This window comes from Nyctibius grandis, chromosome 6 (genome assembly GCF_013368605.1).
Source record: "Nyctibius grandis isolate bNycGra1 chromosome 6, bNycGra1.pri, whole genome shotgun sequence".
Lineage (NCBI taxonomy): Eukaryota > Metazoa > Chordata > Aves > Nyctibiiformes > Nyctibiidae > Nyctibius > Nyctibius grandis.
Genome location: NC_090663.1, coordinates 52,550,448 through 52,577,752, shown reverse-complemented (window position 1 = coordinate 52,577,752; position 27,305 = coordinate 52,550,448). Strand labels below are relative to the sequence as shown.

Genomic DNA, 27,305 nt, shown 5'->3' with positions numbered 1-27,305 from the left:
GTCTTGTCTCTTGCAAGTATGTGGATTTCACTCTTCTGCTTTTAGCCCCTTCTCTGGTGTCTATCTGCAAGTCTTGAATTAACTGCTCCTTCACGTTACTGAGCAGTAACTCACTCTAAGCAGTCTACAATACTGTTTTGTTTGTCTGTGCCTGCCCATATTTATTTTTACTGCTAAGCTCACAAATCTAGGCTCATTCCCCTCTCAACCTTCTCCTTTTTTCTCATTCTGTCCTCTTAAGGCATTTTTACTGAAATTTATAAGAGGAGAATCTTTAGAGAAGATTTAAGAGGTTAAATACCTGGTTTCCCCTGGAAAAGAAAACTAATTAATTTAGGTGCCTTTACAAATAGCCAGCTGCATTCACATCATCATGGTTTTTAAAGCCTTTGCATTGACCTCTCACAAGTTATTGTCGCCATACTCTGAGGCAGCCCAGATGGGTCCCTGTGTTTGCCCGTGTCCAAGAGGGATACTGCTCTGAGATCACATGCTTGTGCTCTGCCCCCTGCCAGAACAGCCTCCTTGTTCATATAATTCTCCTTAAAAATAAAACCTGACATTCTTCATGTGCTCAAATATGTGGCTCTGTTCCTGGGATGCAGCCCTTTTTTTGCCCATTCATATTACTGCTGAACCACTGTATCTTCTTGATTTGGCACACGCAGGCAATATCCATGTGGCTTATGGAGTATGTGTCCCTCTCTAAGCAAGTTAGCACCTTCCCCCCCTGCCATGTGCCATTTCTCTGTTAATTTTCCTACAAATGATGTGAAATTACAGCATCCCTTCTACCCGACCACTGAAACAGTTTTTCCTCCCTGTTATTTACAAACTGCAAGACTATACTCCTATCATTTTTACATCTCAGCTCTTACTTGCTTTGGTTGTATTTTGAATAAAAATAATCCTTAAAAAGCAAAAATAATTGTATTTTAAAGACATACATCTAGTATACTTCATAGAAGTATGTTCAAACTTAACTCTAGTTTCATTTCTAGTACTCCATGGATTATTTCTGCTTATTTTCAACAGAGATACGTACCACGTAGCTCCATGCATCACTAGCAGTAAATCTAGAGTCACCTGAATTGCCTTCATAAAACTTTGAGCTTATTATGTAAATGAACTGCACTTTTTATGACAGCAACACTTTGACCATTACATCCATCTTTTTGCTCAGCCTTACCTTCCTCTTTGCATTTCTCTCTCCAGAGAAGATTATCTTCAGCCAGAATTCGCCAGTAACGGCATGTCTGGGCTGCCTGCAGAAGGTCCCTGGGTTCCAGGAATGACAGCACATACAGTGCCAGCTGTAAAAAAAGAAGAAAGTGTATTCTCTCCATTGCTTTTGAAAGGAAAAGTGAAGTAACTCGAAGTATTATCACATATCAGGGGCTGAAATACAGAAAATTGAAACAATAAATTATTAAACAATCTCAGAAACTTACCAGACCTACAGTTTATTCCAGCGGGCCCTTGGAAGTATAACAATCACCTGAAGTAATAAATCCATATGCATCACATCAGAAGTGATTCTTGTATTTGCAAGAGAGTAGATGTCAGCTGATATCACTATTACCTTTCTTCAAAAAATGTAATCCACATTACTTTGAACCATTAGCAGACTTATTACTAAAATAATGATGTCTATGTTATTTTAGCTAACAAGTATACCAAAAGTTATTGAGAGTTTAACTAGATGTAATACCATGTGAGCAAAAGGGAAAGTGTGTTGTGATGAGTAATGCCACTCAGTAAGCCCAACTCCAGAAAAAGTAAATGCTACGTGCACTTGAGTTCAAAAGCACTGTGCAGCTGTGGGGAATGCAGCGCACGTATTGCTCGCTTTCTGACTAGAATGCAAACACACTCCTAAGTGGTGTTACAGGGAGCTTTACGGACTGCGATGCAGAAAGACTGAAATATGTAACTTGGATACTGTACGCAGTATGTTACAAAAACATATGGGAAATCCCAATGAGCACCAGAAGATAAACTTTTTTCCATGCGACGAAATTAAAGGTTATTGGGAGACTTCAGACCTCAGTTGACTCAGCTAAGCCATATAACAACGACCACGATAAAACCCCCACAATCTCCACAAACGTTTTTAGATATATTGATGCCTTAAGCAGGGACAGAGGCATCTAAAACACAATCCAAAGTACAGGGACAGCTATCCTTAAGGGCAGGATGACCAAGTACAGTTTTTCTACTTGACAGCATCATCTCCCCAGTCATGGAAAATAGAAGTGTAAGAGGCAGGAAAGTCCCTTCCATGGCTAAAAACTCTGCAGAGTTCTGCAGAAAGAACAAGATGATTGATAAAAAAGTGATGCAGAAAACTACTTACATGCTGAAACAGTAAGGTCTTTGTCAGTAACTAATAGGATGCAAAAGTTGTCAGGGAAATCAGATCATCCACTTTTACTTCTGCTTTTGTGGTTAGGATTTTTTTATTTATTTTTTTTTAGCTGGAGTTATGATGTATATAAATAGAATCTGCCCTTCAAAGCAGCACAGACTGAAATTCAGTAAGGAAGTCATAATCATAGGCTGTTGACCTCAGCAGATTTTTGACCTTATTATGTGAGAAACGTTTACTTTCAGTAATCCAGACCAGCCAGTGACTGACCAGGAAATAAAAAGTCAGTATGCCAGAACTGTCTGCATTTTGACTGCACACACACCTGGTTTGCGAGTCATCACCTGCAGCTCACATTGAGCACGTAGGACTCCACATTTGAGGGACCTGTGTCTTAAGTTACGCATAAGATCCATATACACCCCAGGCCATAAAGCTGAGGAAGCTTCCTTCTGTCCCTACTCAGGGAGTCAGCATTGAGGATCTGGTGTAAGGCACTCTATTACAAGAGCAACAACTGTACCCGGCCTTTTAGACTTTCTGTCTTAATACCTGGTATGTAAAATTATTTGAGAAGTGCTGTTTCCTAACACACATCAGCCCTGCATGCGGCAAGACTCAAACACGAAAGAGAGCCTTTCCATGCTTGCTGGATGTTCCCTAACTGACAGCAGAGTTTGTTTAAATATCACTTGTCCTATCTGTACAGATGTGGACGCGTGCTAAGATGGTGTTAATTAAAACCCATGCGCCAACTGATTCTAAAACAGGTTACATATGAGTGACATTTATTTTAGACTATATTTATCTAAATAGTCATCAAGGGTCAGCACAGCCCACAGTTGACTTTACGATTAGCAGTGCAGAAAAGATGACGTCCCTTTGTCTCAGCTCATGGATCTAGTTATAAGAAAACTTCAGGTAGCAAAGAGCTGACCTTTGACTCAGCTGTGACTACTCTCCGCTGTAGTGTTAATAATACCCAATAATAAGCAGTCTCTTGCCTTTTTCTTCACTCATACAGCACAAACAAAATTTCTGTGGCTGATTTCAGCAAAACTCCTGATCTGTTGGTTTCTAGACCTGGTTTTCACAAACAAGTAATTTCAATAATTAGTTCTAAAGTCTCAGCAAGAAAACAGGAGTATTAATTTCAGATTAATTGTTTGACTGGAGGAAAGCAAACATTTTCTTGGTTATTCAGCTATTAAGTTAGTGTCTTTGCATTGCTGAAAAATGTTTTTGAAGAGAAGCCCTCCTGTCCAAATCATCATCTTGTTCTGGTTAGGTAATAAAATCACTGCATTGCATCCAACAGCACTGGAGATCACTATAGATGTTAATGCAGAGCGACAGCTCAGGAGAGCGTATTTTCAGAGGATGCTGGCTTTGATAGGGAAGCCTGTTTACAGAATTACTGTGCCTAAAAACTTAATTCTTACCCCCACAGCTCAGTTCATCACCCCCTACTGCAGCCAGCGTAAGGAGCTGGGGACAGCATCACTTAGGAGATCTGGGTGAAGAATGATCTTCAGAAAGGAGAGGAGATGGTGAAGTTAGCTCAATGGTTTTTTTTGTTTAACTTGGTTAATTTTGGTGACAGTGATCAGGGGTTAGGAAACTAAAATCATTAAGCCAGCTTCACTGGTGAAGTCAGCCTTTCATGAAGCTAAGTGCGTGACAATATTCTGGTTTCAAGAGTCAAGAACAAACACTAAAAGTAAATTAAAAAAATTAAACACAATGGAGTCAAGAAACATAAATGAGAAAGAAAGTTTTGCAGCTAAATAGCACATCTTGTTAAAACTGAAATAATAACATGATCATGAGTTACAGCATAACTAGATCACTGGTTGTACTTGAATTAGTTTTGCCACTAAACCATGCAAAGACAATTGAGCTGTGAGTTACTGTTATCAATTCTGTATTACATTTCCAGATTTAACAGATGGAGAAGTGGCAAAGTATCTTCTGTCTTCTCAAAATATGAAGTCTTGCTGCCTTCCTCTGTCTTTGAACTAAGGCTGCTTTGGGCAGCTTCTCTAGAAACATGGCAACCATGTAGAGGTCTTACTGAATTCTCCTCTCCCAGTGTCCTTTCCATCTTTGAAGACGGCTGCCACAAGAAGGGCTTCTGTAAATACTAATCTCATGTCATGTATATTAAGGTAATACTCGTTGCATAAATTGCTTCCAGCCTTTACAAATGCTAACCAGCAAGGGAAGGCTGTGACACTTCCTGACTCATGAAGATACAACAGTATACAAAAGGAAAGAAGGGTCTTGTACATCTAAGAATTCAAAACTAGAATATACACCAGAAAAAATATCAAGAAATGGAGATACAGAACAGCGTTCAGGTAATAAGGCCATGTTAAACACAGAGTATCTTTTAAGTAGCACCAGAGTATCTTTTAAGAACTCGCTTTGTAATGTGTTAGTAACTGAAGACTTACAAAGACTTCAGCCCTCATGAAAATTTTCACATGGAAAACCCAACATGCGGTAGATCTGGCAAAAGAAAATAGACTTCCTCCCCACTCCAAATAACAAAACAATTTCCAATTCCCTAAAATCAATCAAGATCAGAAGTACCACTTCCAAATGAACTAAAATACATTCAATTAATAATTGTAGCAAATTGGGTTTATAATCTTTCGTATCCACCCTCATGTTCTAGTTGTGAGGACATCAGGAGTTACTCTTCTGTGGACAGCATTTAGTTGCACACATTGAAAAGCAAACAGGCTGAAATATAAATTTTAGTTTCTCTTTAACCTGATACAACATGATCTGATTTGCAGTAAAGGATTTACTGTAAGATATCTGCTTAATTAGGGTTTGGCTTTATCCTTAGTGAGAAGTGCTTTTCTGGGTTTACTTTTGGGTTTTTTGGTAGAGATTTTTGGGCTCAGTTTGTTTAAAATACATTGAAAGATAATATTCACAAAACCCCCACCACTTAAAGCAGTAAACAAAAATGCTTATACTTACAAAATAATGTGCAGAAAGGTCTCACATCCAGAGGAAATTTGTGTGTATGTGTGCCCTAACAGAATTAGCCCAATTAAGATACAGAGATATTTTTAAAGCTACTGGGATTTTTCTTTAAAGGAGTCACCCGTATTTCCAGGTATCTAAACACCTATCAAGAGATAAAGGTACGTTAATCTGCAATTAGAGTTGCCATGTTATGGCAGTGTACCAAATTGTGGACCTCTTTAACATCAGTTTACATCACCGCGTTGGCAAAACTGAATGCCATAATTAACATGGACGTTTTTAAAAGGTGGCAGCTGAGGCACTGCACAGGCCAAGATTAACCTCTATTTCTCACCTCTTTTGGGAGCAAGGAAATGAAGTCTCTTTGAAACTGGGGCTCTATCACTTGCATCATGTGTTTTACTTGTGTTGGTTCACAACTATCAATCAGTTCGTCTAAAGCAAGTAATTTCTCTGGTCCACTCCAGCTCTGCAAGGGAAAAAAAAAAAAACAAACAGGAAGCTTAGTTTAATATACCAGTTTGGTTTACATTAATAAGTGCTGTTGCTTTGCCAAAAAGGCAAATGAAGTTTCCTTGTCGACCTATATACATGCACATAAAAAGCATATAAAAAGCCAGCAAGATAAATGCTCATGTTAATTACACAAAAATGAGAAGTTAATCAACATAAAATATTGAAAATTGCTACATTTGATTCATAAGCTAAGAAAGGATTTGTTATACACACACATACAGATTAGCAATTAAATACATAATAATATTTAATAATAATAATTAAATTTATTAAGCTTCTTTTGAAGTTGATGAAATCTACACACATATTACTGACAATGAAGGGTTTGCAACAGAACGTGCTCCCTCTCTGTCTTCATTGTGCATTCAAGTGAGATGATAACTTCTAACCTTTATGTTCCATCTCGTAGACCAAAAACTTATAAATGAAACAAGAAGACAGGAAAGAAAAGAAACTTTCTCTAGAAGTACATTAGCTTACTGCCTGCTTATTACTATGGTATGTCCCTAAGTGACAAGGCTGCAATTTCAGAATCCTAGCTATGAACCAAAGTATATTTTGTAAGCATCAATTTATACTTGAATAAACAGGGAATTTTGATTGCTAATTTTCTTACTTCACATTTTTACTAACGGGCACCATAAAATTTGAAGATTTTAATAAGGCACTCATCTGAGAGCATGGCAGATTAGCAGCACCATTTGTAGAAAAAAATTAATAACTGAATATACTCCCAATCTGAAAAGCACATTTTAAAGTCATCTGTGCTCATCGAAGAGTTCTGATCTGTTATGTGAAAACAATTTAAAGAAAAAAAATAATTTCTACAGGAAAAAACAACGGCCACGACTAACTGATTTAGCAACAGAATTAAAGCGTGATTAAAGCCTCAGAGAGGACAGAAAATGAGAGATCACAGTTTTTGAGAGCAGATTCACATTCATATTCTTGAATGTCTTCTAGAGTGACATTTACAAGTAAATTAGCACATACAAATGGTATTACAGTTATGGTAAGAGGCTAACTGAAATTAAAATAAAAGGCAAGATACCTTACAATTAAGATTTCTGTATTAGTCTGCCATCTATCTCAGGACCTTTATTACTCATGCTCTAAATTTCTGTTCTCTGAATTTGATTCTGACAATTAACTCGTCTCCGAATAATATGACGTTTGTATATTGTGAAGTTTCTGCAGAACAGTGAGGCAGTGAAGGAGAAGGTGGAATTTTTGAAAGCGAACTCGAAGAGAAATACCCCGTTTTACTCCATGTAGAACGATCATGGTGTTGCATCACTTCTCCCTAATTAAAATGTCAAAATACTTAGAATGTCAAGGAAAGTATCATCTACCCACATGACAACCCACCGGACTTTCAGGTGACCCCATTCCATCAGGACAGTGCAAGCAGCTTCAAGCTGCCTTAATTATGGAGTGAGCACCTGCCAGGACAGTTGTGACAAAGCCGGCAGTGTGTAGCAGCTTGCTCACCCCGGTTACCTGCTCCTGCTCTACAGCAAATGCGTGGCAGATACCCGACAGCCCACCCTAACAGAGGAGGGGAAGGGAGTTCCTATGACCTGAGCCTTTGCACATGCTGTTGGCAACGGGCAAGATGGTCTAAGCTGGCAAGAAAATATTCCCCCATCCGTGTGTGTAGGGAGATTGTCACCACACGAGATGAGGGTTTCTGTGTCTCACATCCGATACCTCAGAATATTAAAACCAACAAGAATGTCTCAGCAGAAATTGTAGCAGTGCTGTTATAAACAGTTTTTATTATAAATTTCTTTCAATGGAAAACATTTGCATCACAGAGCAGTTTTCCATAAATCATGCACTGAAGAACTGTTTATCTCACCAATTTTCCAACTGCTGTTTGTTTCATTAACCCAGAGCTTAGCTGGTGTTAGGTACCAACGTTTGCCATCTTTAATCTCATCTGTCAGCCGTGTTTGAATTTAGGAGAATTAAAAAAAGGGAAAGTAATACCTGTGCTACTTCCTTATAATATAACTTTCCAAGGTCAATCTACCCTTAATTTATAAGCAGCTACATTTATTAAATTAGAACAACTCAACCTGAAGAGCATTGTTTTTTGCTGTGGCAAACATTGCTAGCAGTTATGAACACATTATTAATAATTTCACTGTACACTATCTTAATCTGTAACTCTTACACTTAGACATTTCTGCCTTTAAAATATAATACTGATCTGAACAGAAAATGGAAGATTCAAGAATGGGAAAGAGATATGAATAAAAAGCAGTACCCTCTTTCATCTGTCCATTCATCGTTAGAGGATGGCTACAGGCAGCTTCCTAAGGCTCTTTTTAAGCAATCAGCTGCTACAAAATGTTTTCTCTAGGACACTGTCCCCTTAGTCTTTTCGCTTAAGCAAACAAACCTCCAGCTACAGTTGGTAAGGGGTCTCTGAGGAAAATGCCTGGCATGGAAAATTGGGATGAAGCCTTGCCAGATGAACACAACTGTTTGCGTTAACGAAGGCAAGACTAGTAAATTACTGTTTCTGGGCCCCATGGCTTGATCCGTTTGCAAAAAAATTGCATGTAGCACATTGAGCGGAGAGGGGAGGAAATAAGTTTGTGGCTTCGGTGAGAAACAACAGTGAACAAATGTTGCAGAAGAGGAAAAAAAAAAAAAAAAAGGAAATGTGTGCCATAAAGTTTGCAAAGTTTCAAACATTGTAGATCACCAGAGAATTCTAAGACACATGGTGTAATGCCCAGATACATTGGATTTCTACCAGGTGATTCCCTTTCAAACGGAAGATCCTTGTAAAGAATATACTTTATCTTTAAAACGCATTTAAATGCTTTTCCTTGTCTTCAAAACTCAAGTTGAATTTTAATGTAAAATTAAAATAAAGCTTTTATTACAGGCAGGGGTTCCCCTAGAAAAGGTAACTCCAGGATGCATTCACACAGCCCTTGGAAAGCCAGCAGGGACTGCTGACACTGCTCTTTGAATGACTTGAGATTCCTAAACAAACACCCCCCGCTTCTTCCCTCACAGTTTCCCAGGGAGGTGTTGTATTTATCAGCCCAGGCCTCCTGGCTGGTTCACACCATTTCCTCATTCAGTAATGAAGTTGCTGCAACCATTGCACTACCTACCTGAAAACTATCCCTTCATTTTCCTCTTTGCTGTTATTTTTAAATGTCTTGCCTTTCTTTTTCAGGCATGTAAAACAGCTTTATAATCAATATAAACAACAGCTTTGCTGCTTCTACAATGTCCACCTCATCCCTCCTGTCTGTCCTGCCACCTATCCTGTTACCATCTTCCTTTTCTGTACCTCTACTCTTCCATGAGCTTATGCTTTTCTGTCACACAACTCTTACCTGCTAGCTCCAATTTGGACAATTACAGTTTGTAGCAATTAGATCCTTTTTGTATTAGAGATCTATTTAGGACACCTATTTTAAATGGTTTAATTTCAGGGTGCTGTTCTCCGTTACTGAGTTCTGTTAAAGAAGGTCTGTCATTAGAGAGACCTGCAGGAAGGGCTCTTCTGAATCTTGCTTCTGTCCGACTCTTGGATCAGTTAACAAGAATCCTGCCTTCCTTCACCCCAAAGGTATCTTGGTCTGGATAAAAATAGCACGTCAGCAAAATCCACCAAGAGAAAGACCATCTACATCAGCAAGTAGTTTGTCTTAACAGGAAGGGTTCAGCAGCAGTCAGTGCAGAAGCTCCCACATTAACCCATCTCTAAGACCTAGTCTGGTCCCCTGGGCTGAACACCTGCACCACACGTGATGTGAACCTGTCTAGAGGAGCAGCAACTGGATCAGACCCTTATGTCTCCGCTATGGGTTGGACAACGTAGTTTCTTCTGAAAGGAGTCTAGTTTGTATGTATCATCAGCCAAACTGCCCTGAGACCCAAACCAATGGGAAATAAGCAGGGATGACCAGGAGATCTAATTTAAGTCTGCACTATTCCTCTGAAACTAATTGATAATGGTGGTAACAGCCAAAAGGGGCATGTCGTTGTAGTGCAGATCTGCTCCATTCTGTGCGCAGGGGTTGTACAGAAACACCAAACCCTTGGCCTAGCCCCACTGCAAGAGTACAGAGCAGAACATGATGCAATGCTGGTTATGATACAATCTTTACCAGCCGCTTCATGTAAGAGGTGGACTGCTCAGTCGCACACTTATGCATTCATGAGTGTCTTCAGAAGAATAAGAAATGGAGAATGGTAAGTAATTTGAATTAAGGTGGCTTAGACAACTATGTAAAAGCAAGGAACAGTACTCTCGACAGCCAGAAATGGCAAAAGCATTTTGGACACAATCTAAACTGCTGAGGAAAAAATGCTTCCAATTTTAGCAAAATAATAGCATTCAGTAGCTACTCAAAGTGATAGCCTATAATTACTGTGTATGGAAAAACTTTTCAACATCAATATTCCAAGAAAATGCAATTTTTAAATCACATTACTTAAGTAAAACCCAACACTGTAAGTATGTGAAGTAGGAAGAACGAAGAGAGAAAGAGACAATTTTTAAAGCAATACCATCTCTGACTGAACTTAGCATGCAGCTGATTTTTTTTTCCTTGTGGCAAGCAATTTGGTGAGTTAAAAAATACATCCTGATTCAAATAAAATAAAGTTCCCTGTAAAAGAAAAGCATTGTGTGAAGATACACCTGAGCACTGAGTTTTAAAAATCTTATAGTGGATATTAAAAAGACCTGAAGCCAAGAGCCACTGCAAAACAGGATAAAATAAATAGGCCTTTAGGAAATTAAATAGTTTGAACCTATCAAAATGCTTTTCTATTTTTCTTTCCAGACTAACACTTCATTGAAATCAATATACATTTTCATTTTTAAAGGGAAAGTGCAACTATCCTTCCAAGTGTTTCTCCTTTCTGCATTAGTTTTTTGTCACTTTCAAAATAAAAGGCTTAGATCAACTATAAAACATAACAGCATAAACATACCGCAATAACATATATGAAATACATTTTAGAAAACCCTTAAAGGCCATCTTAAGTTTTCTTAGTACTTGAAAGAGTGGTCTTGCTTTTTAATTTGAAAAGATAACATAGCAGAATAGCAGAAGACCAATGTACAGGTGAGAGACCTCAAAATAACTGAGTATCACTCGTTACTGCCAATTTCTGTGCCAAAGCACAGTGCTACCATGAAACAGCACATATGTCCAGCTAATGTGCCCTGGGAAATTTAGCTTTAAAATTAAGTGTAAAAATATTTTTATATAAAATAAGATAGTGCTATTAAGCAAGCTTGGCAGGCATGAAGTACATAAAGGAAAGCCTTCCCCATTTCTCTTTCTGTACAGGAAAACCTTTGTATTGCAAGAATGATGCTACATGTGCCATTTAATTCTGCCCTTTGGGCAGAGCTAGCTCCCCTTACTTTAGGAATGTGCTTTTATCATTTGACTGTTTAAGACTTGCCCCTTTCATAAAATTCACATGGAAAATAAGCACACAGAAAATGAGGTAGCTTGGCATTAGCTAAGGAGATGTCACTTTGAGATGCAGCTACGTGACTTTGAAAGCTTTTGGTTCTAAAATAAGGGACTCCCTTCTGTGAATACAATAAAAACTACCAGTGACAGAAGTGATCAATAAGTGCTCCTCAATGATCTCCAGTTATGAGAGAGAGAGAGGCCTCTCTCTCTCCTAAGAGAATAGATCAGCATTTAGGAACTTAGTACTGCAACTAAGTATTTTGAAAAGCTGAAAGTATCTACCTATATATTTATTACAGCATGGTTTCTACATTACTAACCCAAAATTTGGGACCCTACACTAATAACACCTTAACTATAGGCAAAATTTCCATGGGCTTACAGATGACTTCTCCTTACCCTGACCAAACAGCCGACAGCATTGCTTTTACTGCCAAGCATGTTTCCACCACTCTCTCAAACATTTCAGCCTTTCATAATCTTTTTATTTTAAAATATGTAACTACTGATAACTAGCAACCTTATGTGAGAAAATACACATTGTACATTGTAGATAACAAAATAGCTTTTGTTAGTACAAAGGCTCTAACATTACAAAATGTTAAAATACAATGTAGTATTACATTATCATATATACAAAGTACCATTTAAATATGATTCTTAGGGGTTAAAAAGCCATATTTCTGTGAACAGTTTCAAAAAAGATACACCATAATAATTAAATGTGAATATTTTTAAGAAACTGAATGATGTGTACAAGAATATTTAAGCAGATTATAAATGTGCAAAAATAAAGAGGGAAGGAGTTCTACATTATTATTTTAATGTCCAGAACTGACAGTGATGGAGATCAATGGTATTATGTGGCAGCATAAATCAAGCCAAAAGCACACTTCTGCCTGCAAAATTGTATGCTTGCTACTGTATCTACAACATTGCTCTTCTATCTTTGCCTGCTATAGCAGCTGAAACAATGCCTGCATTAGTTACTTACTCCTTTTGAAAATGTTTTTAGAAGTAACAGTTTATTAATCAAGATATGAAGACATAATATTTCCATTTTTCAAATCAATGACTAGGACTCATCCCTGCTTCTTAAAAATACAGTGCAAAACTGTACAGTAAAGATCTCCATGGTACAGGTTACAGAATAGGAGCAGAGGCCTGCCCCAAACTGTGTTTGTATTAACGTACACAAAACTGGCTTAGGTGCTACCAGATTGGTGTCCATGTGTATTTCAGTTCCGACCTGTGCAAGTGGTGCATACCACTGTCCTTCACGCCTTTCCTTCTGTCAGATTAAGTTTTAGGCATTGTTGAAGGCTATTGGAAAGATACAGAAAACCTCTTTCCCTCCTCCGTTCAATTGTGTATGCATGTACTGGCTGAACACGTTGTGTTCAGTATATAAAGATGAGCAAAAATACACACTGAGTTTCCTTTTAATCTATTTTTGCTGAACTTTTCTATTCTTAGAAGACACTAGACTTATGACAAATTTAGTGCTGTATCTGCACTGAAGCAAACCACACACTAACACTTACTAGTCTCCAAGTGAAAATGTCTCAAGTTAGCCTGAGGCCATGGAGGCAGCCGTTACATGTTGGACAGACTTTGCAGAAAATGTGAAGGCATCAAACAGGAAGGGTTATTTTATTAGGAAACTGGAGAAAGCAGTGGGCTTTGTGAATCTGTACAGTAACTAGCTGGAACGGAGAACCACAATTCGTTGAAGTTGGTGCCCATTTGTTTTTGCAACAGTACACAAAATCAATGAGAGACACATTCTGGGATGCATAAGGAGGACTGCCTTTACTGAAGCAGCTTTTTACTTAAATCATGGAGGTAAGCTGCTTCAGATGTTTATTCCTCTAAGCACTGGTTACCTGAAACATTTTCAGCCATTCCTGAAGGCCCGTCGGTGGCTGTACAGATGTAATGCGGCGACGTTGCTGTCCCTGGCCATTGGCTGCCCTCAGGTCCCCAAAAGTAGTAGGTGTGGCAGAGCATGGCACCAGCCCCGTAGTACTACAATACAAATAAAAAGCGATAGTCACATGTAAAACATCAAGGAAAATTTAGAAGTCTACTGAAGAAAAGAAATCTAGTACAGAAGTTGCAACTACTACTTAAACTCTTAAACTTCACGCAAAAGTAATAACATGAAAAATTGTTTTGCTGGTCACTCAGGGGGTCAGTTCCCTCACTTTCATAAATCTGCCTGTTTCTACCACTGCAGTACTAATCATCCAGCTAGGGGGAAAATGGGGATCACCTTTCAAAGCTGAAAAATTACCACTCCGTTAACTGGCCAGCAGGTTGTCTATAAAGATGCAAGTTTATATAATCTTTTCCTTGCCAGAGTATTTCCTTTCCTTCGGAGCTGCACTTGTACCTTCTGACTGGTGATGCAGGAAGCCAGAGTTCAGAGTCTCACCTGAATGTGAAATGTGCTAGTGCTGCTTCATCGCCAAACAGAAAAAAAGTATCTATTTTTAGCTCTTAATATATTTTGTTGACAAAGAGCTAGTAATACCAAGCAGTTCTAGTGGCTTAGTGGTTCGGAATTGTGCTTTGAAATACTCTATACAGTATTTCACAGTTTGTGTGTTAATGGAGTGACACGGGAACTAAAGGGGGGGGTGTGAGGTGAAGAGGTAAAAGGAGCCAAAGGTGCTCCCTGAATTACAGTTTGATTTTTTTATTCTGACGTGTTAAAAACCAGCTCATTCATATGGGATGGAGCTTTTAAAAGAGCTGGGGTTAAGCTGGTATTGTAGGAGCCTAAAGAAATACAGCTGACTGGGTTTTCTTTTTTTTTTTTACATAATGTAAAGTACTTCGTTCACAGAATATCAAAGTTGTATTCCCTAGCAGGAAATTTGGAACTCCAGTAGTGTTTGCACAAGCATGAAAATTTTAGATACAGTGTGGGACTCCAAAAACCCCTTTGCTTTTGTGTATGATAAATCCAGCTTTTTAGTAGGTAGGAGCTTCAGGGTTTTAGTGACTTTTCAGTCGCTCCAGGAATAGCTTCAAATGATGCAAAGCAGGTTCATTTTAATATTTATCTCATCATAATCTACAAATTTCACTCTACTCTTCCTTGTTCTGAAGGACAATCACAGCATGTCCTAACATTTACCCAAACTGTTAAAGAAAAGTAAAGATTGGTTTGAATAGGCTTATTTTAAACTGTTAATTTTACTGAGTAACAACAAAAGCAGAAGCCGATACGAAAATACTGTTTCACAGATGAAGGATGCTCTTCATGAAATTTGTTTACTGGCTTTACCTGTTGTATGCAAAGAAGTTCATCAGGCCTGTAAATTCTAAAGAGTGTCTGATCCTAGGGAAAATTAAAACAAGCAGGCACAAGAACTGCATCATTTGCCTAAATGTTACTAAATAAAATATGATCAAACAGTTTAAAAGAGAGAGGAGGATCAGATGTTATTTAAGGATTCTTTTCTACAAATAATGACTCCAAACCCAAGCAATGACAATTGAAAGTATTTTTAAAATAAAATCTGGTTTTACAGCTTACTTATTCTCATCACCTGTACAGAGATCCAGCAGAAGGCCTATCATTTAAGGTTCAAAGTAAGGCTCTTAAAATTGGCTTATATTGGATCTGAGCAATATGTAGCCTTGAGCTTGTCCCAGCAGAACAGTTACACTTTAATTTCTTCTGCTGTAAACTGTTTCTTAGTCAAAAACAGTTATTCAAAACAGAATCTAAAAGCCTCTCTCCTTTGACCTGAGATCAAACCACAAAATTTTTGTTTGTGCTTTCTTTTTCCTGTATGTTTTCATTACCCTGAAACAGCCTGTCAGATTTCTGTGGAAGCTGGACAAGTCCAGCAGTTCCTCTGAATCTGACAGCTACACTTGACAAAAAGTGTACTTGCTTTGCTGCTGAACTGTTTACTCTCATGGGAGCGCAGAGAACGGTGTGTCACCTGAAGAACTGGTGGCCAACAAGAGCGTTCTTCCATTAGCCTGATTTAGAAACCTGGAGAAGCTACCAACTTGAGTGGGATGTGGAAGCTGCAACACGTGCTTCTCAACAAGAAGGCATCACCCCTTTTTCTCTACTACAGCGTTGACACATCTGAAAAGTAACGCTGGAACCTGTTTCCCCACACTGCCCTAACTTTTCAGTTATCACCTGATAAACCTCTTAAAGGAAGAGAAATAAAATTTAAGTTACTTCTGAAAGAACCATCAGTGACTGAACACTACTACAGTGTATTCAGAAGAAATAACATCCCCGGCCAGTTTTGGGAGGCGAGCGCAATGCTTGTGGGACGGCTGATGCTTATTACAGGGAAAAGCCATAAAATGGTGTAAATTCAAACAGGATGGGAAGCAGCGTGGCATCAGGACACAATTGTTATGGCAACTATACAGTAAGAACTGCAGTTGTAAGGCGTGCATCCAGGGCCCTACTCTACCACTGCTTCTCACGTTTAGGAGTGCTTTACCCCACAAAGCATCTGACCGGAACAGCAGCAGTTACTTGTGCGATCTGGTACCAGTTAGGAGTAGTAAGGAAGCAGACTAGAACTCGTAATACTTTCATGTTGTGGATAACAAGTGTGTGTGTGTTCCTGTTGAGATCAGATGGTCTGCTCTGCCTACATAAATTTCCATTCGCTCGTTCCTGTTACCATAGCAAAGTGATACATTTGATCACAGGTTGTAACAGTCTTAGGGTTTATCATTATGTCCCTTTTTAAAAATCTGATTGATTTTATTCCCAGAAATACTTCAGCCCTCAAAAAGTCTCTAAGTAAATGGGCATGCTATATTTAGAATGAAACACAAACCTCAACTGAAGAAATGCAAGTCTGGCTACTTCATTAAAACTCATTTTCGGTTCACATAATTTAAATTAGCTTAGCAATATACGAATATTGATACCACCCCTTCTTCGCTTTACAATGCTTTAACATTAAGAGGAGCCATGAATCAGGCTTAGCAATTGGAAAGACGGGATATATGCAAGAATCAGGATTCAGTGATCTGTTATTGCATTTAATTACCTTGTGTATTCTGAGACTTTGCAGGGTTTCTTTCCCAGAGAGAAAGAACGGACCTCGGAGCCATGGTCCAACTTTCTCTTCATCTGCAAGGTGAGGGAAAAGAGTAACAACATGGATTTAGTTACAGAACCAGCCTTACTCATGCATAAAGTAAAATTTTTTACTTCTGTAAAATTAAGCCATTTTTACCTTTATTATCAAATTTCAACAAAGTTGACACAAGATTATTTAAAGCAACATTTTCATTTCTAGCTTCAACAATATTTGATACATGTTTTATATGGTGCATGTATATATTATTGCTGTTCTGGGGTCCAAAACCTATTGGAATTAGATTATTTTAATTTCCAAATTTCAAATGTTAAAAGGCGTGCAGAACTCTGTATTGGTTTATTTACTAAACTGTTTTCTCTCTATTCTCCTGGGAGGGGAGGGAAAGAACAAACCAAATCCCGTCACTCTTTGTGTTCAGGTTCATTGCTAAGAGTCTCATGGAAATGGTTAAATTTTAGGTAGCCTGCCTGCATTATAAACCAAATATTCATTTCAGGGCCTAAAAGAAATAATTCAAATATATTTTTCTTTTGTCTACCATTTTAAAGTTGTATATTGAAAACATAAAACTGCAGTAAGCTTGACAGATTAACCGACATTTTTACAAGAAGGGTAAGGATGAAAAACACTAAACCTCGGTCTTGAATGTCACCCGCAATTAGATATGATCAAAACCAAATAATGAGCAGGGCAGCTGGTAACAGGGGAAGCCAGTCTGCAAAAATTACCAAAGAGATGGAAACCAGTGAAAGCCATATTTATCCAGTCAGACAACCAAAGATTACTTTCTACATATTTGGGTAATCTTTAACCACAGGGTTTTGGACTCAATGAGACATCTGTATGCCAAATGCAATTTCTGAGTTTTTTTGTGGGTTTTCTTTTTTTAAGATGTGATACATCAAAACACTTTAGCCAGCTGAAGGATGCTTGCTGCTGTTTACAACTGTGAGCTGCAAAATGCATAAACTACCTGTGTAACAATTCAGACTTTAGTTTGACCATTTGCTCCCTTTTTTCAAAATTTTGTATTTAAGATACAGTTTAAAAGTTGGCATCTTTCTTACACGACTGATTTGATCTTTTTTAATGTTGTGTTATAATATAGTTATTTAACCATTTATTGTATCACTCCACCTGCCTCAAAACAACACACCAAAAAACCCAACAGGATTCTCTAAAGCTTACAGTCCATATACTTTTGTCGGGGTTTTTTTTTAAACTTTTAAAATACCTTTATGGCTTTCTCTAAAACCAGCCATTGAAGATCTTGTATTTTGCTTCACTAGAGATTACAAAGGAAAGATAACTAAGGTTAACTATTCTCATTTTCACAGTAACAGCTATAAGGCAACCAGAAGAGCTTGCCTTGTAGCGGTGTTTTCTTGCTGGTGCCTCACATGGGACACTCCACAGCATTTCACCAGACAAGCATTCAGCCAGAACCACCAACCTCACCCTCGCTGCTTCCGCACGCCCCAGGAAAAGCAGCCCCCCCGTGCTTCCCCCAAGAAAACCAGTTGGAAGCATCGCTGAAAAATAATAGATACCATCTTTTATCACTGTGCTAGACGAGTAAGCCATCAAAATTACTGGAAGCATAAATAAGATGTTTAAGCATGAATTTCAGTATTTGATGATGATAGATTTCTCAGAAAGAATTTTTCCTGTTCAAGGAAAATTTTTATTTCCAGCTTGCCTTTCTGAGAGGTTATCATCATCATATTCCTCTTCTGCTTCTCCTAAGGCTGCTTCTCCTAAGAGGGAGATGCAGTTTTCCAGAAGCACACCTTAAAAATAAGGAGTACGAAGCCTGCAGTAGAATAAGCAGCTACAGTAATTTACTCATTTGCGTTAGCAAAGAAAACAATATGCAGTTCTCTATTCCGTTGCCTAATAATTATTTCACCCATTTCTTTTGGTAGGATTTTTTTTTTCAGGTATTTTAGGGAACTTTCTCATGGGGTCCACCACACAGGCAGACCTTCAGCATCTCAGAAGGTGCTAAGTAAATACACAGTCAAAAATGTCGTTTACTATACGAGGAAGATAAAACTTTCTCCACAGCAGAGAGCTCTAGTGACAAGATTTAGACATCAGTGAGGTTATCTGTATAACTGAAAAAACAGCAACCGCCGAGCAAACATCCCCGTAAATATTTGATCTGTCGCTCGGAAAACACAACTCCTTTACACAACGTGTATTTATCGAAATAACTAAGGTTGCAGTACATTTTTTTAAAAAAAAAGAAAAAAAAAGAAGGGGAAACTGTCTGCGCATCCCCGCCGCCGAGCGCCGGCCGCTCTCCCCGGTAGCAGCGCACTGCAGCGGCAGCCCCGCGCCGCCGGCACGTTCCCGCCCGCGGAGCGGCGGCGCGGAAGAAGCGCGGCCCCCGCCCGTCCCTGCCTGCGTCCCTGCCTGCCTCCGCGGGCGCGGAGCCGGGGGGCGTGGGGGGAAAGGTGGCCACTCACTTTGTAGAAGATCATCTTGAGGGTGCCGTAGAAACCCATGGTGTCGGCGCGCTTCCCCTTGCGCGGCTGCGGCGCCCCGCGGGCCCGGCGGCCGGGCAGGCGCTGGCAGTACAGCCCCTTCTCCGGCAGGTAGGTCACCGCCTCCCGCGCCGACATGCTCGGGCACGGCGGGCGGCGGCGGCGCGGCGCGGCCCGGCTCGCCTCGGCCCTGCCCTGCCTGCGCCGCGCGGAGCCCGGCTCCCCTGCCCGCCCGCCGGCCTCCCTCCCTCCTCCACGCCCCCCGCGCCCGCCCCGTCCCTCCCTCCCCGCCCGCCTCCGCAGCGGCGGCGCGGCACTGCGGGCTGCGCGGCCGGGAGGGAGCCCCCGGGCTCTGGCGGCGGGAAACCGCCCCCGCCCCCGGGACAGAGGGGGGAAAAAACCAGCGTTGCGTGGGTGGAGGTTCTCCTCCCCCCACCCCCGCCTTTTTCCCCCTCTTCCCCCAAACCGCCTCGGAGGCCGGGGGCTGCCCCCCAACCCTCGCTCCGCACCCCCGGTGCCACACGCTTCACCGTTTTTCAGGCGGGAGCAAAACAAGCTCATTTCCACTAATTATACCGTCGCCCTAGGCGAGCGTGGCTGGACACGTACGTGACTGCATTCCGTGGACGGACGCAAATTAGTCCTCCAAAAGTGCGGTTAATTTTAGAATAATTGGAAAAACATGACAGTTTTGCCAGGGAAAAAGATGCTGAAATACCCTTTATTGGCTAAACAATAGAATAAACGAGGTTTGAGGATTTAGGAGTTGAAAGACACGAATCCAACCATTATGTAATATACATTAAAATAGTAATTCACAGCACAGCAGCGGTGAAGCTGTGAAGCGCAGGAGCAGGTCCGGGGCTTCCCCGGAACGCAGGCGGCCTTCCCCGCGCATCTGGAGCTGCCTGCGCACACACACGCTCCCCTCTCCGTTAAAAGACGGCCCTCAGGCGACACCAAGCCATCTTAGCTTGGTCTTCAAACACAAATTCTGTGAAGGATTCTCACCTACGTTTCAGTGAAAGCGTAAGGAAAGCCCTAGTTAACTACTTGTGAGAGAACGCTCCTTTTTCTGTCTTTTCCTACTCTGTGCACATCAACAAATCTGTTCAATTCACCCTGACGGTTCGATTCAAGGGCACTGAGGTTCCTGACATATGGTTGGGCTCTCAGACAGATACCTGCAACCAGCACAGCAGCTAGGCAGATTTTTTTTTTTTTAGTTTCTATACAGACAACTCAAGTAATAGACCCCAGCTTCTACAATTTTTCCTTTTTTTTTTTTTCCCCTCCCACAAAGTTTTCTGCCCAAGTTCAGAGCAGAGCATACCCAGAACATGATCTGAAGCCACAACGTTCCCCTATAATTTTCCCCGGGTGCAGTGGAAACTGGAGATGCTCAGCAGCCCTCCAGACCAATGCACTCAAACAGAAGCAAACACATAGCCAGTTCCTGCTGACCTGACGGGAAACCATCTTTTTCTTTATCACCCAAAGCAATGCAAAAAAAAAGTAGAAAAAAGAACACACATCTAAATGAGTGGAATTACTTTCTGTGAAACCCATCAGCTTCCTCATTAGTACTTTAAAAAAAAATCTCATATATATTATTACTTGATTATAGCTAAGTGTGCCAGGTGTTAGCACACTCAGATAAGGCAAAATCACTACCCCATAGTACAAAAGATCCTGCTTCTATAGTTTTACATATCTCCTATCTGACACTGAGTTCTTGTAGTCTTTTTTGTCTCCCAATGAAAATGGTTCTGCATTCACGCCATTATCCATTAAACTGCAGTGCTGTATATTTTATGAGAACAAAATGGTCTTGAGTTGACTTCATACCTCAGATATGAAGAGAGCTGTACATATCCCAGGAGACTATTACTGTCTTCCTTTGCTAGCACATCACATGCAAAGAGGAAGGAAAAAAACATAGGCTGCATATACATATTAAATTAGTCACAGGAAGCAAATTAATACCCAAAACATCATAGTAAGAAAGAATTCCAACATTATCACTGTGGGGATTTAAAAGTACTTTATATACATCCACACATAACGCCCTGCAATGTTCACAGCTATCTCTGCCCCTTCGCCAGCCCATGAGCGCACTCGATGCAGGGGTGGGACGATGGCTGCTTTTCCTCCAGCACTGCAGCAGGCACTGGCAGAAAACCCTCAGGGATCAGCCTCTCCCCCAGCCCAAAGACAAGTGTAACCTGACAGCAAAACTGGATTTATCTTTTGAACAAAATGTGCTTCGGAGTAAGCAGTCAATGAGCTGAATAATAATTAGAAATCACTATTTTCTTCTCGTTTGGAATACTGCTACTGCCAATTCCTTCTCTTTTGATGATGATTGGCAGATATTCCCTCATGGTAAAAAAACACCAACCTAACTGCTAATCTCTTTTCCTCAGTCAGGACCCATGTAGTCACCTCAACAATCATTTGCTAGTGGTAGAAAACTTGGTATAAGAGGTATTTATTCTGCACAAAAGGTTTGGAGTTTTCCCTAATTTTAGATACGGATACCAGAGACAGATTTTGACATTTTAATGGTGACCATCTTTCATCTAGCAGTCTGCTCTTCTCAGAGACACAAACTGCATATAGATATGGATCTTGCTTATTTAGTATTTTCCTCTATGGCACTACTACTTTGGATTCTCTACAAATAAATAATCATCTGCCCTACCTCAAGTTAAGTTTGATAGTCTCTGGGTAGTTGCAAGACTACTCTAGTTGGGTGTCTGTTCTTCCCCGAAATGCCTAACCACAGCCTGGGCTCTCTGTAGTCGATGGAGAGCAACAGGCTTTCCCAGAGGCTAAGGGCACCTACCGTTGGCTCCCACTCTCAATTACTCTCTAGAAAGAGCATTCTCTCTCTCCCTTGACTTTGAGAACCCCCTTGTCCTCGGAAAAGTTTAGTGTGATGAATGCACCACACTCCCAATTTTAAGAAATTACTTAAGGCTTGGCAAAAGTAGCGGGGAACTGCCCAACGCGAGAAGGCTGAGCAGCGCAGCAGGTCACGCGGCTTCACTCTGCACCTTCCTGGAAAATACAACAGTGGAGGGTAAGACCCCAACCTCTCAGACGCTTTTGAGAGCCGGACAGCAATTAGCAGAGATCATGCGCTCATTTACATCTCTACTAACATTTGCAATAATATTTATTGCAGTAATTTAATATGCTCTAAGAATACTTACTTAATGGCATAAAGTAAATGGTCATCACAAATTAAGGTACACTGACGAAGACTAGAGTTTATAAAGCAATGTTAAGAGAAAAATCAAAAGTCGCCATGTTTCTTTCCATATTTGATATATATGCAACTTCAAAGGTTGGTTTTATTTTGTTTAAGCTGAAGATAACTTTTCAAGTTTTTAAAACCCCAAACAGCATACAACTCATGACATTTAGAAAAATGTCTACACTAAAATTACATAGTTTCCAGTGGACACAAGTCCAATCTTATTTCCCATCAGTACTGCCAGCTCTTAATTAATAAAAATTCACACCATCCAATTCTTTTCCTGTTGGCAACATTTCTAGCACCTTTACCAGTTTGTCATGTGGCATGCTGTAATTAAGACCGTCTATTACTTCTAATGAAAGACTAGAATGAATTACAGAAATCACCCGCAGAGCTATACAATCCCCCAAAGAACGGAGATTACAGTGTAACAGACCAAAGGAGCAACATTTTTGGTTTTTTGGTTGAGAAGTGTTTTTGAGCAAAGAGACCGCAGGATGGTCTGGCTGGGGTAATGGCCAGTCAGCATTTTGGAAGTACGCTGGTGCTTAAACCATGGAATGCAAAATCCATAATTGGCATTTCACATACACATATGTGCGTTAGGAGCATCATGTGTGCAGGAGGAACTGTGGAGCAATATGGTTTGGTATCTCCATTAATATTGGTAAATGCATCATTCAAGACGGTGCCAGAAGGGATTCTGTGTACTCTGCACATTTAGCAGACGTTTAGCAGACTGACTCCTTTAGAAACATCTCAGAGGGATTTTTTGTGTGTTGTATAATAGGATTGCTTTTTTTTCCACCCAGGAAACCAAACGCCCTAATCAAGTGGGGCCCAGTCCTTAGCTGCGCAAGATTTACCCTGGAGACAGCGAAGACAACCCGGGAAGGACAGTCACGCTTAGTTATTTTTCCCTTTCTCAAATTTGGACCCATTTATGTTTCAAACACTTCCCTTCTGCTTGGTAATCTAGTTAGGGCAGCTGCAGCAGCCAGCGCTTTGTCTTCTATAGTCGACCTCTTCATCCGACCACATATTTCATTTAATTTGCCAAATGCTCCCATTCAGGCAAGAATCTGGCCCCACAGAGAGGTACTTCTGCCATCTGCTTTAGACATTTAAGTACAGCTTTGCTTAGCACACCTACATTTAGAAGCCGAAGTTCCCCATTCAGTTAATGAGAAAGGCAGATGCTAAAGTCCAACTTGTATAAAGTCTTAGAAGAGGAGAAAAAAATCCCATAGGATAGCAAGTGTTAAACGTGTTCCAAAGTACTTCAGGGCAGGCTTTTCCTCTACAAAAGGATACTGCTATTACTGTCAGATCTTTTTCTTTTTGAACATATTATGAAATGAAACAAGTGACCCACTGGGATCTTGGAAACCTCATGTTCTCATGGTTTCTCCTGGTTCAGCTTGGGCTAGGCCATGACCTTAAGGCTGTCACTAATTTGAGATTTATTAGCATGCATCCTGGGTGCTGAGCTGGAGTGATTTTATGGGTAAACGCCTGGGCGAGACAAAGTTCTAGGACACTGACCAATTAAGGAAAAGTGATATTTAGATAACAGGCAAAGTTCAAGGGCACAGCGTACGATGCACCTTATCACACAGGTGTAACCCTGTGTTTCTGTAGAATATACAATTAGTATTGATGCAGCAGAACAGACTTGAAGAAATTAATTTAAGTGCACCAGTTTGTGACCAACAGCTGCTATACTCCAAGTATAAAGGAAGAACAAGTGCAACTTGGCTCCCTGAAAGCAGCTTAGATGGAAGAATTTCTACTAGATTTACTTATAATGCCTGCAGCAGGCTTAAAGAGGTCCACTCCAGCATGTTTGCCTCAACACAGTTACAGAAAGAAATTTAAGCTTAAAATCTTGTGTAGTACAAGTCAAAAACAATCCTGCACATTGCAGTGTGCACTGATCAGTAGCTTACTGATCAATGACACGTTTTTGCAGTATCGATGAATTTAAGGTTTGGGATGAAGTAGGGAAAGCAACAGGAACTCTGTTATGGGAGGAAGGACACACAGAGGCACTACAGTCAATTGCACAAAGTCTTCTGAAGCTTACTTAAACGGAGTGGAGAATACGTATTACAAAGTATGATAGGTGCTACTGAATTGTTTTACTAATTGTATAACGTTTCTTGGCAAAGCATTTTGAAGACTGCTTTCAAACTGAAATTTCCCACACATTATTCTTTATTTCCATGCAAAGTAAGGTACTGTAGTGGAACAAAATAGTAAATAGCCCCTAAGTTTTGTTTTTGCAGGGAAGGAAATGGCATAGATAGCAACTGAAAAATCACATTCATATTTATTAATAAGTCCTGATTTTATGAGAATAGTATGAACTTTTATTATAAATACTGTTTTTAAAGGTATATATCTGTAGCAGATATTTCCCATAAACCACTTCCTTTTAACATTTGCCTTTAAAAAAATATTAAGTTTTAAATATATTGTGATAGGATTCAAAAGGTGTGCTAGTTAATGGCTGCAAAAATAGCTTTGAAAAGGATTTGTACATGAAGTGTACGTACCTGACTTCAGCATCGGATATTTGGAAAAAACTTCAAATTATGTTTTAAGAGCAGGGAGATTGCAAAGACAGGCTTAACGTAACATGGCATCACCGTGCCTCCAGCAGAGCACAGCTCCCCTCTGAAGGTCATACTTCCTATCCTCTTTGTTGGTTGCCTGTAGTTGGGCACAGAACTTGCAAGATATGCTTCAATGCTTAGGTTATTTTAAAGGAATACAGCCAAGCCTGTAAATACACCCATTTATGAAGGAGACAGTTCCACGCACTGTTTCTTGGTGGCAACAGCAGCTTAAAGATGTCCCAGTCTCACCTGCTCATTCCCATCCCCGTATGGCTCTCGCCCTTATTTCTGCAGGCACAAACATCTGTACAAATGCTCTGTGAACCAGATTCATTAACTGATGTGGGGTGAGGATAAATAATTTTAAGTTTTTTCCTTTGGGGTTTTATTTTTTAGAACCAGTTACTGGTTTAATTTTCCACCCTGCCTTCACAAACAACCGAGACAGCAGAAGCAAATGAGCAATTCACAGGCAGGGCACAAACTTCTTGAACCAGCTACATCACTGAGAAAAAGGTTATGAGGAACACCCCAGTGTCCCACGCAGAGAGCATAAGCCTATTATTTACACCTTGAGGCATCACTCTCTGAGCTACAGTCTGATGTGCATTTAAGCCAGCACGGCCACTGAAGAAAAAAAAAAAAAAAAAAAAAAAGCAGTCCCTGCACCCACAGCTGCTCTTGGCCATTCATTTCTACACTTGTGTCACCTTCTCAGGTGTGCCACCACAGCCCTCGCTGTATGCCTGTGCGATCAACCAGGATGGCAATTGACCTAGGGACACTTTTTTGCCTGGGCTGGTTTTCAGCCAGGTCAGATTCCCCACCTCCCTCACTGCATGGCCACACAGATGTCTGTGCCAGCATAGCAAGAGGTACAGCTCGCTCTCTTTTTTAACTTCCCCAAACCCCCAGAGCTACCTTAAACGCTTGCGAAACTCCAGCCTTAGGTGAAATGGCACGGAACTGGGGTGTGGGCTTTGTGCTCCCAGCCCAGGGTGCCATATTATGACATCAGAGCAGCTCATTTGCATTGCAAAACATACTTAAGTCTCTGTCAAATGGAAATGGACACTCATATATTAAAGTTTTACCATAAAACAAGCACAACAAGGTGAACCACAGACAGGGAGTATAATGTCAACCTTCCTTAAACATGTCATGTTAAAACTCCAGGGAGCTTGTCTCATTAGAACTATATATTATTTCACTGAAAAAAAATCCAAAACATTTTCTTCCCAAAGCATTTTTTTTCTTGTTAAAGAAAAAGATAAATGAAAACAAAAATATCAGTGGAGCTAGACTTCACGTTGCCTTTAATTTCATGTGACAGTAACCACATGCAAGTTTCCTACAGAGAAATCTTGTACATTTTGTTTTAAAACTAGAAATGTTATCATATAATAAACATTTTTCATAATGCATATTCATAAGGAGCAGTGTTAAGGTTGCTAATGCAACCTGCACTTCACGTACTTGACTGCTTTCTGTGCAACAGGAACATTGAGTTGCTTTTTTGTGTTTTGTTTCTACACAATATTGTTACATTATTCATTTTTCAAAGGAAGAAGGAGGCATTACATATAATGCATCTTGCAAAACATTCACTAATGGCAGCAGATCTTCATAAGAACTGCATCTCCATTCATTGTGCTCCTATTAAAGTTAACTGTAATCTATTTATTATATCATTAAACTTAATATATTGTAAGATGAATTCTATTTATAGATGCAGTAATGGCTGTGCTAATCACTCAAGTTCACATTGAACAGGGCTGTGCTTCTGTCTGAGACACAGCAGCAGTCGCTTCAGAGACTAAAGTATGTTCCTAAATTTCCTGAAGAGACGACCTTGTGCGCTACACCCCACACAAGCCCGAGCGGCACCGCGACCGGCCAGCCTGGTGTCAGTGCCCCGCTGAACAGCCCTTGCGACCCACTGGCACCCACGCTTGCTCTGTGGAGGAAGCTGGCACCGCGCATCCCATACGGGTTCCTCTTCTCCCAGATATCCTTACACACCACTGAAGCCAAGGGCAGTGGCTGCCACGCCGGCAGCCACTTGGGCACAGGGTATTCGGCTTGGGGCAATATAAAGATAGCAGTCTGCATCTTACTCTTTGGGCACTTATATAGTCATTTTCTAAAACACCACCGCCAGGCTCCATTTTGAGTAATTTTATTTTATATTCCTGCTATAGTCATTTCACAGATTCTGCCTGTGACATAGTTGTCTCTGTTTAGCCCGCGCCCAGGGCTAAACAATAACCAGCTGTTCTATCAACCAAGACCCCTCCCCAGCTGAGAAAGGGAATTGGGAAAAGGAAGGAGACTTGTGGGTTGAAATTTAAACAGATTTAATAAAATAAGGAAACCAATATCAATGCTAATACAAAAACCACAAAGTTATACTCAGCCCACAGAGTGGTGGCAAGTTCCTCCAAGGATCACAACCATTGAGAAGAGAGGA

At 40.3% G+C, this 27,305-nt stretch overlaps 1 protein-coding gene across 2 annotated transcripts in view; it reads right to left on the bottom strand.

Moving 5' to 3' along the window:
* FBXW7 (F-box and WD repeat domain containing 7) overlaps positions 1-27,305 on the bottom strand; it is a 198,931-nt gene that overhangs the window by 14,575 nt on the left and 157,051 nt on the right. For both annotated transcript variants that reach the window (XM_068404062.1, XM_068404063.1), the window contains 4 exons: positions 16,407-16,489; positions 13,245-13,386; positions 5,706-5,840; positions 1,190-1,313 (listed from right to left, as the gene is read on the bottom strand). In XM_068404062.1, the coding sequence (XP_068260163.1) occupies positions 1,190-1,313; positions 5,706-5,840; positions 13,245-13,386; positions 16,407-16,489 (484 nt within the window). The remainder of the gene's footprint in view (positions 1-1,189; positions 1,314-5,705; positions 5,841-13,244; positions 13,387-16,406; positions 16,490-27,305) is intronic.